The following is a 14,891-nucleotide window of genomic DNA, read 5'->3' as shown; positions in this document are numbered from 1 at the left end:
CCCTTGACCCACTATAGCAACCGAAGGCGCATATGGTTGGGCTCGGCGTCGGACTATTATGTGAGCCGTATGACTCAGCCATGTGGCAGTGCATCGTGGCGTCATGGCTCATCATGAGTTCAAACAGAACCTAAACTCTAAACAGAAGTGGACTTGATGCTCCATAAACTCACAGTCTGTGTCGAATATGTGTTAAGGAGGGCTTTATACATCAGGCTAGAATAACAAATTTTCATAACGACTCGGTTTATTTGCTAGGGTATCTGACCAACGTATCATCAATCATAAATCCTCCATTCTCTCCTCAAGGTCCTTGACCCATTCCTCCATGACCTGCTTGTTATTCTCGATGGAAACGTTTCCTTCCTTTATAGCAGTCTCGATCTTCACAAGACCTTCATTCCATTGCTTCAATTCTGCGGCCATCTCTGCCTGCTGTTTCTCGATGCGGGTCAATGTGTCACTCGCAGTCGCAGCGTCTGCATGTATAGCCCTGAGTGATCGCAATCGGTCCAAGAGAGGCGGGAGTATAGGGGTAAGGTTCTCAATTGTAGGAAGAATTCCGTAGAGAGCATTGATCTTTGCTTCTTGTTCAGACTCTTCGGTTTGCGCCGCAGAGCCGTTACGGCCGAGCTCTTCTCTCAGAGATTTTGCTTTTTCCCTGGAGTCATTGAGTTTGTCTTGTTCTTGCGCCAGAGTCCGTACTCGCCGGCTGATGGCATCCAAGTTTGCGGTAGAAGCCTCTGATAGCGTTGAGATTTGCTTGTTCATAGAATCCAAAGTCGGTAGAATAGCACGAGGAAGGCCATTGGCATCAGCCTCTGGCATCAATGAAGCGTTGATTCCCAAGCCTTTCTCCAGCATCAACAATCGGCGGTCAAAATCAGCAGCCTTGGCCAAAGCATGGCTTTGTTCATATGTTGGTGCGTATGTCACCGTGTAAGTTGCATCATCTCCTGATGCCATTTCGTTTTTCTCTTCCGGACTTGAGGGTGTGATCGGTTTTGGCATTCGGACTGAGGTTGGACGGCCCGTAGGCTTCGAGATCTCGTCCAACACTTGGCTAAGGGAAGTCAACCTATCATCGCCAGCTGTCTCATTGGTGTCTTCCTGCGCCTGAGATTCGGCCTTTCGCCTCGCATATTCATTCTTGGCTTCTTCTACTTCTCGCTTCAAGCGAGCAATACGTCGTTCCAAGCTTTCGTCATCGTCATCGTCCGAGAGGTCGCCAAGCTCCTGAGTCCCGTCATGCAGTATGCGCTGTCTACGACTGGAGGCCTTGTACGATTTGCGTTTCCCATCAACTCGGTCTGAGAAGTCCACTCCGTTCGCATCGACGTTCGTGGGAAGAAAACGAGAGCGAGCTTCGTCTATTCGCAAACGAGACCTAGAGATGCCAGGTGTCTCGTCCTCTACATCGTAGAACTCATCGTCCGAGTGTGTTCGAGCAGCGGTCGTCTGTAGGCTGAATGAGTAAAGTTGTGTCGTATCCAATTCGGATGAAGCTTACGGGAACCGTTGAGTTATCGTCTGTGAGCTCAGGAGTTTCGTAAATGTCTGGAGCGGAATCCTAGATAGATAGTTAACATTGGATGTTTGGCTTTGTTGTAGCCACAGCAAACTCACCAGATCTGGCAAAGCTGCGTACTTCCGGTTGAGGGCCATCGTTACTGTCGCCAAAAGTTATTGTTTTTCGAATTCGCGAGCAAACGGACTCTTTTCCAAAGCTAACCCAAAGCTCCGAAGTTCGTCGTGACGCTCAAGGTTGGAAAGCGACTTGATTCAGACAACAACTCCAGTGGTCGGTAGGTGTCCCTTTTCGGCTTCCGAGCACTGAAGCACTGACCATGAATGGGCTACCTGCAGCGCTAATGTTGGACGTTTGCCCCTGTGGGCGCTAAACTTTCTGTTCCAGTGATAGGAGATAGGCTGTTACAGGGCGGGGTCAATTTTGGCAGGAGCGCGTTTGTCATGGAAAGCAGGTGCGCCTGCCTGCCTCCTTACCTACGCGTAAACTCGCTACAACCCTTGCTTGCAAGTGAGCCAACCTCTTACTAACAGCCTTTCTCACCAAATAGCCTACGAAATCAACAATCAAACACTGATGAGGGCATTGTTCGAGTGATCGCTTCATCAATCATCTTCTTTTACTACTTCTGTTTCTTATCTATAACAAATCTACTGCATGGAGCTATTTTGACGCCTCTCCCTTTACGAACAGATTGCGACTCAAAACTTGGAGCATAGCATCCCCATCGATCTATCTTGTTTTCGCATCACGAGATAAGGAGGGGAAATCTTACAACAAACCATGAATCCTAGGATAGTAGGGATGAGTAAACACTCAAAACCCGCGACACTTCTCAGCACATTCAATGCCAATGTCAATAAAAAGCAAAAGCAAAAGCTCCAGCAGGAGCCTGAAGATTTCACTGCTCCCCCAGTGTCCTCCGGGGACGAGGATGAGGGCGAGGACAAGGAAGAAACGCCACCAGTCGCAGATTTGAAGTTGAGATCAAGCCGTGCTAAGAATCATACAATTTCTGACTCAGATGATTCTGGGCCAGAAAGATCAAATCGAGGGAATATTAAACGCACGAACTTCCCTACTTCAAGTGCTGGCAAGTCTCGAGAGAAGACAGGACGAGGGACAGAAAAGCGAGCGAGTGAGCAATCGACGGCCGAGGATACCGAAGAAACATCCTCTTCAAGCTCCAAACGACGGAGGGTGGCTTCCGAGTCTAGAGACGACCCAGCAAATCACTTCAAGGATACGCGAGGATTTACCAAGTCTTCGAATTCTAAAGTGAAATATGGCTATTTCAAATCCGGCAAGGGGCCACAGGCTTCAAGAGGATCGCAAGCATTCCGTGGCTCACAGGATTCACAAACGAAAAAAGGTTTGTCGCGTTGCCATGTTCTTGTCCTCGCGTTAACTTATTGGCAGGCAAAGGGAATGGAAAAGAACGTAAGACCTTGACAGAACAAGATGGGAATGACGACCTTCTTAACAGTCCCCCAAACAAGGATAAAGCGACGTTCAAGCTTGTTCCAAGAGGATCTCTTACTCCCCCAAAGCTAGAATCAAAAAAGCGCAAATTGAATGTACCTCTGGATGACCTAGGGTCTCCTAAGAAGCAAGTCGGATCGACCATGATTTCACCAAGCCGTGAAAATGCTTGTTCTAGCCAGGACAAGAAAGGAGGTCCTACTAGCGCTTCACAAGAGTCAAGTTCCCGTGAAAGGGGCGTCTTCCGAGTGCCTGAGATGATCAAAAATAAAAAACCAAAAAAGAAGGAGCGGTCTCCTACGCCTGAGTATAAACCTGCGACATTCATCAATCCGGTTGACATTGATTCGGATTTCGATTTGGAAGGTGACAATGCCGATAGTGTCTCATCGCCCATCTTATCGGATCTGGATCAACTCAGCGATACAGAATCCAATGAGATACCACCTGAAGATGAGAAAAGCCTTGAAGAAAGAATGGCTAAATGTCCATGGTGTGGCGATGCTGTTTCGGAGCAGTCTCTCAAGGACTACTCTAAAGGCAAGAGATTGAATGTGCGAATGCAGACAAGGTTCTGTGCAAAGCACAAGAAGGAAACGGCCATGGATACATGGCGCGAAAGATGCTATCCTCACATCGACTGGGACCGGTTTGAGAAACGACTCGAAGACCATCAGCAATACTTGGCCAAGATTGTTGACGGCAAAGAGTCCCATTACCGCAATATGCTTGCTGAAAAGATCCAGACAGGACAGGCCAGGTCCCTCAAGAAAGAAGGAGACTTGAACCCTGGTTATTATGGTCCACGGGGTTGCAAAGTCATGTGCGACTACCTCGTAGAGGAGTTTGGCGAGTCACTGAAAGATAATGCTACAAAGGATCGTGTCATTGCCGGGCGTGGTTCGGCAGCTTTCATTCAATCCGTATTGGTTGCCGAACTTGCCGTACAGCTGATAATGGAGGACATGAATGTGAATGCCCGCGAGGCTCGAGAAATTATGGAAGAGAGCAAGACTTTAGGCGAGTTGCTACACGAAGAAATATGATAGTATTTTGGAAGCGGAAGACCAACTGGCTGTACATAGATTTGGCTTTAACATGATATCAACAAATTCGTCTGCAATCTTTGCTTCACATTAAATCGATTGCTTCTCGCTCTCTATTGTTCTGGGTCAACGTCTGATGGCATAAAAACGAAACTTGGGATTCTGTTGTATCGGAGGCCAATGTGGCCGTCTAGCTCTAATCACAGCTCTCTGAGCTGATCGCCATATGGTACATTCTAGTCAATACTAGCTTTAACCGCATCACCACCCTCATCTCTCTATGCTTGCTTTTCTCTATTGCTCTTTCTTTGTCTTGAGGGAAACGTCGGTTGTTGTCTGCATGAAAAACTGTCGCTCAATTGCCTTGAGTATCTCGTCGAGAAGTCTGCGTAGAGTTAGTTGGATGTACTTTATGAACAAAGAAGACAGGAATGGAGACTTACACAACAGGGGCACTGATGAGAACAACGGCCTTCCACTCCAAAGTGTTGAGGGGAAGAATGGAAAACAGACCCTGGAGAAAGGGAATGTAAAGGAGGGCGAAGTGAAGAGCCATGGACAGAGCGATGGCGTAGACAAGCATCATGTTCTTCCACAGAGGCAGAGTGAGGAGGGATTCACTGGATGACAGGGCGTTGATGGCGTTGAACATCTCAATGACGACTAGGATAGACAACGAGACAGTCGAAGCCGATTTGGCCATGTCATTGGAGAACATAGCGCAGCCAATCTCAGGATACTCAGTTGAGCAGTGGTGGAAACGAGTAAGCTGGCGGAAGGTGATTTGAGGGCCCTCAGGGTTGTACATGAACCACCAGGCGTATCCAGCAACAGTAGCAAGACCAACATATGTACCAATGACAAGATAACGGAAGAAGAGCCAGCCGCCAATGAGCGCCTCATCTCGCTTGCGGGGGCGACGCTTCATGATGTCGTGGTCAGGAGGGTTGAAGGACAGAGCGGTGGCAGGAAGGCCATCAGTGACTAGGTTTACCCAGAGAAGCTGAACAGGAACCAGAGCCTCGGGCATGCCAAGAGCGGCCGTGAGGAAGATGGAAACAACTTCGCCAATATTGGAAGAGATGAGATAACGGATGAATTGTTGGGTGTTGTTGTAAATGGAGCGCCCTTCCTCAATGGCAACCTCGATAGTGGCAAAGTTGCTGTCAGCAAGGACCATGTCGGCAGCCAGCTTGGAGACATCGGTTCCAGAACCCATGGCAACACCGATATCAGCCTTCTTCAGGGCAGGAGCGTCGTTGACACCATCACCAGTCATGGCAACAACTTCGCCAAGAGACTGAAGGAGATCAACCAGTCGGGACTTATGGCTGGGCTCAACACGAGAGAACAGAGATGCACGCTTGGCTGCCTCGAGTTGCTCGTTGGGAGACAGTTGATCAAACTCGCGACCAGTATAGCTCTTTCCAGTAAGATCCTCGTGCTGGCCAAAGACACCGATCTGTCGGCAAATGCTCTCAGCAGTGTTGCGGTTGTCACCAGTGATAACAATAACACGGATACCGGCGTCCCTGCACTGCTTAACAGCGTGGGGGACCTCCTCGCGAGGAGGGTCAAGCATGCAAACAAGTCCAAGGAAAGTCATGTTTTGCTCAAGCTGGGCGTATTGCGCGGTAGAATCGGCGGTCTGGAGGAGAGGGTTCTCAGGCACGTTGTCAATGCTGGCGAGGGCGATAACTCGGAGACCATTGTTGCCGTATCGTACAATCTCAGTCATCAAACGGTCTGAAATCTTCTTGGTGAGGGGGACCTTCTTGCCATTTGAGCCAACGAGGGTCTCAGTGCAGCGATCGATGACAGATTCAGGGGCACCCTTTACCAGAAGCTTCTTGTTGCTGCCACTGCCAACCAAGACGGACATGCTCTTGCGATCACGGGAGAATTCGTATGTGGCGAGACGGGGAAGTTCTTTCTGGTAGGTAGCGCTGGCATAGTGGACACAATCTTCGGGGCGGCTATCGGTGGGAGCACAAGGTCCAATCTTCTCGACCAGAACTCGAAGAGCACCCTCAGTGGGTTCACCGACGCTGGAAAAGGTAGCAGATTGAGAATCGTAGGCAAGCTGAGCGTCGTTGCAGATGGCCGCGACCTGGGTCATTTGACGGATTGTGTTGGATGTGACGTGAAGGTCCCGAACAACGACACCGTTGGCCTTGATGGATCCTCGGGGAGCGAAAGTAGTGCCCTCAACATCAAGCTCGCTAAGATCGCTACCGTCTTCGTTAAGGTGCACAACCTTGCTCACACTCATTTGGTTGGTGGTCAAGGTACCAGTCTTGTCAGAGCAGATGACACTGCAGCTTCCAAGAGTCTCAACAGAGGGAAGGCTTCGGACCACAGCGTTCTTCGCAGCCATCTTTCTCGTTCCAAGGGCCAAGCAGGTGGTGATAACAACAGCCAAACCCTCGGGGATGGCGGCGACACCAAGAGATACAGCGATCTTCAGATAGTAGATGGCACCCTTGGTCCAGTTACCGTGGCTAGGGTCGTTGAAGTTGGGGATGTTGATGAGCCAGACCAGGATGCAGATGACAGTAATGACCTTGGCTAGCTTGTCACCAAAATCGTTGAGCTTCTGCTTCAAGGGGGTGGGTTCCGAAATCTGAGCAGTGATGCTCTCGTGAATATCTCCAATGGCGGTGTTGGAACCAGTGAGGACAACGACGGCTCGAGCGCGACCAGTAACCACTGTTGTTCCGGAGAACAGCATGTTGGTCTGATCCTGTAGAACGGCCTTGTCATCTTCGATAACTATAGAAGCGCGCTTTCCAACACTCTCACTCTCTCCAGTAAGAACTGCTTGGTCGACAGAGAAACTGTTGCTTTCGATAGAGACAAGTCGGCAATCGGCGGGGATACGGTCACCAATGTGTACAGTAACAATATCACCGGGCACCAGCTCTTCAGCCTTTACTCGTGAGACCTGACCACCGTTTCGTACCACATTGGCTTCGTTGGCCGAATATTCTTGCAAAGCGGCAATGGCCTTTTCGGCGCTGCTTTCCTGGGAGACTCCGACAACACCGTTGAGGATGAGGATGGTAAGGATCTAATAGGTCAGCGGCTTGCTCAGGAAGGTTGAAACATATCGTTTCCAGAAGCAATGTACATACAACAATAGGGTCGACAAAGGCGCTCCATCCTTCTTCCTCGTCGAACAAGGCTAAAACGAAAGATACAGCGGCGGAACCGAGAAGGATGATGACAAGTTGATCCTTGAATTGCTCGAGAATGAGTTCCCAGAGGGGAGTGGGAGGCTCCTCGGGGATGGCTATCAAAGGTTAGAACACTGTTCGGGTTGATGGCGGGGCTTGCTGGCAGATAGCAGAGGTTGACGTACAATTACGCCCATGTTTGTTGCGCAATTCGGTGACCTGCGCGTCACTAAGGCCAGTATTCTCGTTCACGTTGAAGCTGGCGAGGACATCGCCAGCCGGCTTCGCGAAGGCGGTCTCCATCACGAAGACAATGCGCGAGGGGGCGCTCGAGATAAGGCTAAACCGGTCTCGTGTACTGAAGAGTCGAATGTATCTTGCGCTAAAGCAGGTACCGATGGGATACGGAAGAAGTACCTTGAAGCAAGCAAGGTAAGAGAAGGTTATGCAAAGTTGAAAAGAACGATGAAAAGAAAGAAGGTGCGTGAGAGAAAGAAAAGACACGGAGGCAATAATCACCGACTTCCTGTCGTGGTAGTAGTCCGCCGGATGGAACAGTAGATTTGTCAAGACAGGAAAGGCAAGGCGATTAGAATGGAAGGGCCCGCACGTGGCAACCTTTAACCTTGTTCAGGACCGGACATTGATTATAAACTGAAATTATCTGCATCTCTCTCTATATACACGCAAAAACTTGAATATCTGTATAAATAAATCTAAAACGAAGAAAGTTGACACTAGACAGGCATCACTTAGGTCGTAAAACCATCCCTTTCCGTTTCCATCGTCAGTTTGAAACCTCGAGTTGAGTAGAGTCAAACAGCTTCGTCACCAAAAAAGTTCAACGTGTTCGTTTCCATCTCGGGCAGTCGGCATTGTCTCTCCTGTCTTCTAGCGTTACAGTAGCGCATCCCCACAATCCGGGCGGACAGCCTAGGGGACATGGAGGACTGTAACCCCCTGGAAACAAGTTCAGCCAGGTACGAAGTCCCCTGAAACCCGATTCAAGACTGTTCTTCCACCCTCAACCCCGGCTTGACTTTTCCTCTTTTGAGATTAGCCTGTGTTTGCACCGCCACGATGCCGAGCCAGACTTGCCAGGCCAGTTATAGTACCTGGCTTGCACATTACATCAACACAAGGAGAGAACCTGGCTTTTGACTTGCCGAGCATATATGCCAAGTCGACGATTGCCGGCATGCCGTTCTCTCCAATCGAAGTTGTAAATGACAATAGGTAACTGAGATAGTGTGGAGAATAACTACAGCACAATTATCCAGAGGATTCGTAAGCTTCTTTCTCTAAAAATTCGTGATCTCGGCCCGGTGTGGCCGACTGACTCGGAATCTGGCTTGGCTATAGCCATGTTGGCCTCGAACCCGACTCGGATGAAAGCATATGTACATGATACGACTCATTCTCAGGTGAGATCTCTACATGGTAAGGCTCTTACATAGATCTAAACCTAAATTCAATTCGGATCACAGGGTTCGTCGATGGCCAGCAGGGATGGTATGCTCATATATCATCATGCCCACAGTCCTCACAATAATTCACCAAGGTTAGCACCAAGAGGAGTCTCCACGAATCTTGTGAGTCTTTGTATCCAATCGTCGCAAACTTTTTAGGAGCTCCATGCTAGTTCTATTGTCTTGCAGTACCAATCATACTTGATTGCATTTTTCCCCTTGTTCTCCCCAGAGGATGAAGTTTGCAATCATCACTGATCAAAGGCATGTTATGCAATCCATTAAGGTTCATGACCATATATTCACAGAATAGCCTAAGCGCATGCGAATTCATCACTTGATTAGCTCCGCGACAAAAGTCCTGATCCTCAACCTTATTATCACTTGAGCATATATGATCACTGTCCAATCATCATCCCATAAGCATGGTGGTTATACATATCGTGCTCCGCGTTTCAAATTCAGCCTCCCAGCCTTTTTATATGCACAGCTCTCTAGACCGGGAAGCTTCTCGTCGCCTCAGTCGGGTAGTTCTGCGGACTACATACCACACTTCCGGCATGGACGACAATACTACATTAGTTACTCTACCATCGTTAGGTCGCTAAGGCTGCAAAACTCCTGCAAGCCACGAAGCCAACATCAAGACGATGCCAGCTGAAGGGTCCAAAGCTTCTGTATTCATGCCATGGATTCGACGATTCCAGCCAGACTTGGCACGGTCGAGGCCTTTCAATAGATATAACAAGTCCTGACTTCAGTCTTACTGCATCGCTTTATCAGTGCAGTTGTGCTGGGCATCAATATTGGCATCCCGAGTACTTCCAGCCTCTTTATAGACCAATGAGATCCTGCAGGCGCCTCTCTGCATCACTACATCTCAGCTGTGATACTTGAGCTGATCATCACCGGCTGTACCGAATACAGTGACTCGACCTGGGTTCGTGGGAACTCACTTGCGTCCGAGTCGACATGGTCCTGTGAGACAGCCTCACTGTAGAGTTTAAGCATTTGTCGCTTTCGGGCGACATGTTCGGTCGAAATCATTTTTGCGGCCGGTCAGCTCCTTCCTGCCCGATTTGATACTCTATTCGGGAAGAAGGGTCCCCGAACATTTGTTCCGGGGTGACAGGTAGGTAGGTAGGTATCTATAGGGAAGCAGTTGCCTCAGTATCGTGACTTCCTAACAAGATCCTGTCGCCATTGAGCAACTCCTCCTTTGATCCCTGCTTGAAGTTTGAACACGTCTTATCAACTCTTCTTTATCATTCATCATCACGGCCATGTGTCAGCCATACGTCTGAGGCTGGATCTTTCGAGTGTTGTTTGGCTTTCTTGGAACAAGCACTTTTTACTTTCTTGTACTTTACCTAGTGACTCTCTTTCCGTCATGGCTCTCGTGAACCTTCCGACCTGGCCTGACGTCTCTCACAATATTCATAGTACACGGTATTTCAGTTGGACCGCGGGTTCTCCATATCTATCACGCCTCGATGCTCATGCTGGTCCGCCCAGTTTATACGACATCAATTCATCTCCAAGTTTGGAGTGTCCACCTCTCAACGGTATAAATGCTTTCACTTCCTCAAACAGGATCAGTACCGAGAGCAAAGTTCCTGAGAGAGTATCAAATCCAGAGGCCGTGTCTTCTGGCTCACAAACACGCATCGACCTCTCCGAAGAATCCTCCTATAAGACTTCATGTTCCGGTGATAGAAACTCTCGGCAACCGTTTCACAAATGGATGAGATCTCTGCAACGGCGAGTGGGCCATAGAGACCACGAAGAGGCAATATGGTCTCCTGATGCAGGATGGCAATACCTCGAGTCCAACCGAACTTATCAACAGTCACTCCATCGCAAGCTAAGCCGTCGGCTCTCATCTTCTGGGTCCTCTCTTGGTTTGATTGCTGCAGTCCAAAGTGCCAGTATCAGTCTTGCTAGCGGCAGTGCTGTCTCGCGCTCGCGCCGACACCATGGTCGTTCGCGTTGTCGTTCACGGGCTGAGCAAAGCAGTCGAGCTTCCTTGTCTGTCCCCCGATTCTCTGAGGACAGTATTCAATTAGAAAAGGTGAATGTAGACGTTGCCCAGATGCACCGTTCACAACGACGCCGACAAATCCTAGAGGAGCTTATAAGTACAGAGGAAGGCTATATCGGCGATGTTCGCTTTCTCATCCATGTAGGTCGGTTCTCCGTTCCTTACTTCTACGATTACTGACAAGGCCTAGACTTACATCAACATGCTTGCCGCTCTTCCTACTTTGCCCGAGCGACTACGGTCGTCCATCAACCACAACCTGGACCGTATCCTACAATTACATGAAGAAATACTAGGCAAACTGCACAGAGTAGTTCCTGACTCCGAATACAGCCAAGCTCATCACCTTATTGCGCCCTTCAAGATAATCGGCCCCAAAACCGGGCATCGTCGGTGGGGCAGTTTGGATGTACTTCCAGAAGATCAGGTCAGCCTCCAGAGGCTCGAAAAGGAGCCTGGCATGTTTTCCGAACCACAGATAGCAGCGGAAACAGCGAAGATTTTCAGCAAGAGGGTAAGCTACCCTTCTCAAAAATTCGACACACGGCTAATTCATTGTCGCAAGATGCATCAATTCTTTGTGTATAGGGAATATGGCGCAAAGTATGAGATAATGATCAAGGATGTTACCTCGGCCCTTGAAAGTCTTCCCGAATGGGAAACGCATCAGAAAGGCCTTGAAGCGTTTGCGTTCACTATTGGCACCTCGCCGTCGTGCAATAATAGGAAGTCACTTACTATAGGGGATCTTCTTGTCAAGGTATGCCCTCCAGCTATTTCTTCTTCAACAACTGACATTCTGTCATCAGCCCATCCAGAGAGTTTGCAGATACCCCCTTCTGTTCGCAGAGTTGTTGAGATGTACTCCCGTCATCGATTGTCCGAATTCTCACATGGAAGTTGAAACTGCGTTGATGAGGCTCCGCGAAGCTACATCCGTAATCAATCGCTCGACTGATGACAATTTGATGAAGGAGACACTTGAGAAAACTTGGCTACTGCAGGATCGTATTGTCTTTCCCAACAGGGTGTGTTCTACAGGCGCCGTATCATCTCATGCAGCTAACGCTCGATCAGAGACTAGATGCGAACTCGAAAAATCAGGTGCGCTCATTTGGACACATACAGTTGTGTGGGGTCCTACATATCTGTTGGCAGACATCAACAGGTGTTGATGGCCAGTACATGATCTGCTTGCTCTACAATGATGTTCTTTGTCTTGCCGGTGGTGGGAGGTATGATCCGATCTACACCGTATTGGCCTGCATCGATATACATAGCACAACTATTGAGGATGTCGATAATAGGCGTGGTAGGTCATACCCTCTGTGACTGAATTCCAGCACTGACACGGGTTTTCTCTAGGCTTACAATGTCACCTAGCGCCTTTCTCATGGAAATTGATCTTTAAAATTGATCATCAGCTGTATGAAATTGTCATGACGGCTTGTACACACACAGAGGAAAGCGAATGGCGAAGCCGGCTATGCCAACCCTTTAGCTCAGATTCGAGTACAAGAGCTCCGGGTTTCAATTCATTTCTTTCAGTCGATATTATGAGTTTGGGTGCTATCTTTGGGAGGCCCGGTATATTTGTTCCTCTCCATGGGCATTATCTCCGTTACTAATAGGTGTAGGGACGATTGCACGAAGCTTGTCGACTCATCGTACCTCAGCTAGAGAGTCTGAGTCGTCTACTTTTCACTTCATCCTCAAAAACACGTGTGCTATGAGATCTAGTAATTCTACTAGCGCAGGGACTAGACTCAATCGTTCACAATCTTCGTTGGCCACAAGGAAAGCGAGAACTCCAGTTTTGGTGCCATCTCGGAGTGAAAGGGCTCGGCTTGAGATACTTGTGGCAGACGTTTGGAGTCATGGTGTCCTCCCACTTCCTGGAATGAAAAATGTCGCCCGGAATGAGCAGGCGATCAGAAGGTCGGCATCGACAGTAATGAGGAAGTTGAGCGTGTCAAGCATGGCTAAACGATCAGGAAGTGTGAAGCGCAAAATTATCGAAGACCTATCAAGCGACGAACAAGCTCAGCACACCAGCATCTCAAGCGACAGTGGCAATAATGTGTTCGATAATAATTTCCATGAAGGAAGCTTGCATTCTTACACGACAAGAAGCTCTCTTTCCCCAGAGACCCAAGAAGTTAGGGAGGAGTGTCACACTCCTGATACTCAATCTCCAAGACTCGAGCTTACACAAATATCCGAACTTGAACCTCTTGACCTGATAGCAATTATGTCAAAGAAGCAGCTCCAGGATGAATCAGGGGGGGCTAAGGTTAGAGGGGTACCCGTGATTAACAAACTCCCAACACACTCACCGCGAACGCAGGTGAAAGAGAATAGTCCTGCCAAAAAAGAAAGCTCTGCCTTTTGGGTGAGTAGGGGAGTACAAACCAGTGATACTCCATGGGTGGGAACACAAAGTCCAGGCAGTGGAAAAAAGCATACTGGTATTCGTAGGTTCTTCCATTAAGAGGTTGTTCCATGGCCAATGGCGGTGTTGAATATACCTTCAGGGTAGATGCGTATGTTATGAGAGAGGGACTGTGTAGAACAACGTAGCCAAATTCAAATATTCATGCAACTCATACCGCAAATGAGACCAGAGCTTCAAGGTGATGTTTGTTTGTTGATTGTACAAGAACTCGAGTTTGATGTCGAGGATACGCACTTTGCATAAAGTTTGCTGACATTGGAACACAATCACACATTCTGCTGAATGTGGAAAATCATGATGTTCGGGTATCTCGTACTACGGAATTAGAAACTGGGCATCAGGCACCAAGTAACCTGGATTATCTTGGTACGCCAGACAAATGAGGCCACGATGAAGGCCGTGTATGTATGCATGCCAAGGCAATGAGATATTCCACAGGATCAAGTGATTTGTACCTGGCGTGGAAGGTGGAAGAAGAACACAACATGGTCTAGGTTCCACTACATACAGCCAATGCTTACACGAGGAGTTGCTTGCTTGGGCACGCGACCGGTAGATCCAAAAGCTTCCATTACCATTGCCATGTAGCAAGTAGACTAGGTGTCTTCTTTTTGCTTTGGTTCTACTCGAAATACGGTGACGTACGTGGTGGGTGCAAAACATGCAGGAACGTGAAGGAATAAGACGAGCAACTTCTGACCTGGCAAAGCATTTGGAGGCTGAATCCTCTCTTGCGGTTGGTCAGATTAATGGTCCTGGCTGGCTTTTAGCCCCGCGGTGGAAGCACCAAGCACGTAAGGTACCTAGGTACCCACTTGCCCACCTTGTACACCTTGTAGAGTACGGCTATGACGTAGGTAGCTCTTTCCAGCAAGCTACATTCGTCACTGCTCCCCTCGTTGAGCTACCTTTTAAACCTCCGAACGTGCCTCTCCCCCTCACTTCCTTCCCCTCTTCATTCTCATCCTCACCTTTCAAAGTAACATCACTTCGATACCCAAATCTAACGACTCTTTCACGTCGATCACAACACCACCAACACAACTCCCTTCCACACAATCATTCACAATGGCTCGCGGCGAGACTCAGCAGACCAAGGTCCACTTCAAGGGCAGTGATGACTTTGTCATCTTCATTGACGATATCGAGACCTACCAGAAGTGGAAGACCGACAAGAGCATCCCTCTGGCTCACTTCATCTCCTCTTTCAAGATCTTCTGCACACACGGGTGAGTAGTTTCCTTACCAGAAAGGGCACAGCCCAAATGCCTGATATCGAAGCTAACATCTTATCAGACAAGGAGTCCAGGGAACACTCGACGCAGCTTCCAAGGCCGCTCTCGAGAACGAGTTTGGTACCTCTGTCGATGACGATGTCATTAAGCAGATCCTCGAGAAGGGCGATACTCAGACCACTGAGGTAAGGCACTGCTTCCATACATGACAACAAATTTCGTATTGACATTATATACAGTTCCCCGAGCGTCAAGGCAACAAGAACGACAACAAGGGTCCTCTCATCTCCCACTAGAAGTAAGCAGGGTGCCAGACGATGTACCATGCAGCGGGCGTTAGGGTTTTTCTCAGGTTTAGCGCGAAGTCAAGTACGACGAACTGGGCGGTTGTTTTGAACAACAACGTTAGTCTCGTCCGAAATGGTTGGCAATTGTTGTTGGGCAGGTAGCTTGGTCCAC

General features: G+C 48.7%; 5 protein-coding genes across 5 annotated transcripts; 3 read left to right on the top strand and 2 right to left on the bottom strand.

Annotated features, from left to right (window-relative positions):
• Positions 1 to 149: 149 nt before the first annotated feature.
• EDB82DRAFT_489699 (Dynamitin-domain-containing protein) lies at positions 150 to 1,971 on the bottom strand. The gene is made up of 3 exons (XM_025729542.2): positions 1,627 to 1,971; positions 1,511 to 1,570; positions 150 to 1,458 (listed from the first exon to the last, which is right to left on the bottom strand). Exons 1-3 carry the CDS (start codon positions 1,663 to 1,665, stop codon positions 283 to 285), a joined length of 1,275 nt encoding a protein of 424 aa, XP_025588757.2. The 5' UTR covers positions 1,666 to 1,971; the 3' UTR covers positions 150 to 282.
• Positions 1,972 to 2,014: 43 nt separating this feature from the next.
• EDB82DRAFT_77400 (RTC4-like domain-containing protein) lies at positions 2,015 to 4,276 on the top strand. Its single transcript, XM_025729544.2, has 2 exons — positions 2,015 to 2,900; positions 2,948 to 4,276. The coding sequence occupies exons 1-2, from the start codon at positions 2,312 to 2,314 to the stop codon at positions 4,054 to 4,056; spliced, it is 1,698 nt and encodes a 565-aa protein (XP_025588758.1). The 5' UTR covers positions 2,015 to 2,311; the 3' UTR covers positions 4,057 to 4,276.
• Positions 4,276 to 7,803, bottom strand: EDB82DRAFT_77392 (uncharacterized protein). Its single transcript, XM_065610048.1, has 3 exons — positions 7,418 to 7,803; positions 7,191 to 7,348; positions 4,276 to 7,126 (listed from the first exon to the last, which is right to left on the bottom strand). The coding sequence occupies exons 1-3, from the start codon at positions 7,533 to 7,535 to the stop codon at positions 4,496 to 4,498; spliced, it is 2,907 nt and encodes a 968-aa protein (XP_065465766.1). The 5' UTR covers positions 7,536 to 7,803; the 3' UTR covers positions 4,276 to 4,495.
• Positions 7,804 to 9,920: 2,117 nt separating this feature from the next.
• On the top strand, positions 9,921 to 13,373 carry EDB82DRAFT_77319 (uncharacterized protein). Its single transcript, XM_065610047.1, has 9 exons — positions 9,921 to 10,883; positions 10,933 to 11,256; positions 11,308 to 11,502; positions 11,552 to 11,770; positions 11,820 to 12,054; positions 12,108 to 12,329; positions 12,380 to 12,680; positions 12,741 to 13,035; positions 13,090 to 13,373. The coding sequence occupies exons 1-9, from the start codon at positions 10,092 to 10,094 to the stop codon at positions 13,231 to 13,233; spliced, it is 2,727 nt and encodes a 908-aa protein (XP_065465765.1). The 5' UTR covers positions 9,921 to 10,091; the 3' UTR covers positions 13,234 to 13,373.
• Positions 13,374 to 14,265: 892 nt separating this feature from the next.
• Positions 14,266 to 14,728, top strand: EDB82DRAFT_521263 (ribosome maturation protein; the record flags this gene model as incomplete). Its single annotated transcript, XM_025729548.2, has 3 exons — positions 14,266 to 14,426; positions 14,494 to 14,617; positions 14,672 to 14,728. 3 exons carry the CDS (start codon positions 14,266 to 14,268, stop codon positions 14,726 to 14,728), a joined length of 342 nt encoding a protein of 113 aa, XP_025588762.1.
• Positions 14,729 to 14,891: the final 163 nt, after the last annotated feature.

This window comes from Fusarium venenatum, assembly GCF_020744135.1.
Source record: "Fusarium venenatum strain MPI-CAGE-CH-0201 chromosome Unknown EDB82scaffold_1, whole genome shotgun sequence".
NCBI classification, from domain to species: Eukaryota; Fungi; Ascomycota; class Sordariomycetes; order Hypocreales; family Nectriaceae; genus Fusarium; species Fusarium venenatum.
This window is presented reverse-complemented; position numbering and strand designations above follow the sequence as displayed.

Coding starts and splice junctions, on each gene's coding strand:
- EDB82DRAFT_489699 (XM_025729542.2), bottom strand. CDS start 1,665: ATGGCCCTCAACCGGAAGTACGCAGCTTTGCCAGATCTG. Junction 1,571..1,626: donor ACGCAGCTTTGCCAGATCTG/GTGAGTTTGCTG, acceptor CTATCTATCTAG/GATTCCGCTCCAGACATTTA. Junction 1,459..1,510: donor ACGATAACTCAACGGTTCCC/GTAAGCTTCATC, acceptor TTCAGCCTACAG/ACGACCGCTGCTCGAACACA.
- EDB82DRAFT_77400 (XM_025729544.2), top strand. CDS start 2,312: ATGAATCCTAGGATAGTAGGGATGAGTAAACACTCAAAACCCGCGACA. Junction 2,901..2,947: donor GGATTCACAAACGAAAAAAG/GTTTGTCGCGTT, acceptor ACTTATTGGCAG/GCAAAGGGAATGGAAAAGAA.
- EDB82DRAFT_77392 (XM_065610048.1), bottom strand. CDS start 7,535: ATGGAGACCGCCTTCGCGAAGCCGGCTGGCGATGTCCTCGCCAGCTTC. Junction 7,349..7,417: donor CAACAAACATGGGCGTAATT/GTACGTCAACCT, acceptor AACCTTTGATAG/CCATCCCCGAGGAGCCTCCC. Junction 7,127..7,190: donor CCTTTGTCGACCCTATTGTT/GTATGTACATTG, acceptor CTGACCTATTAG/ATCCTTACCATCCTCATCCT.
- EDB82DRAFT_77319 (XM_065610047.1), top strand. CDS start 10,092: ATGGCTCTCGTGAACCTTCCGACCTGGCCTGACGTCTCTCACAATATT. Junction 10,884..10,932: donor ATGTTCGCTTTCTCATCCAT/GTAGGTCGGTTC, acceptor GACAAGGCCTAG/ACTTACATCAACATGCTTGC. Junction 13,036..13,089: donor ATGAATCAGGGGGGGCTAAG/GTTAGAGGGGTA, acceptor CCGCGAACGCAG/GTGAAAGAGAATAGTCCTGC.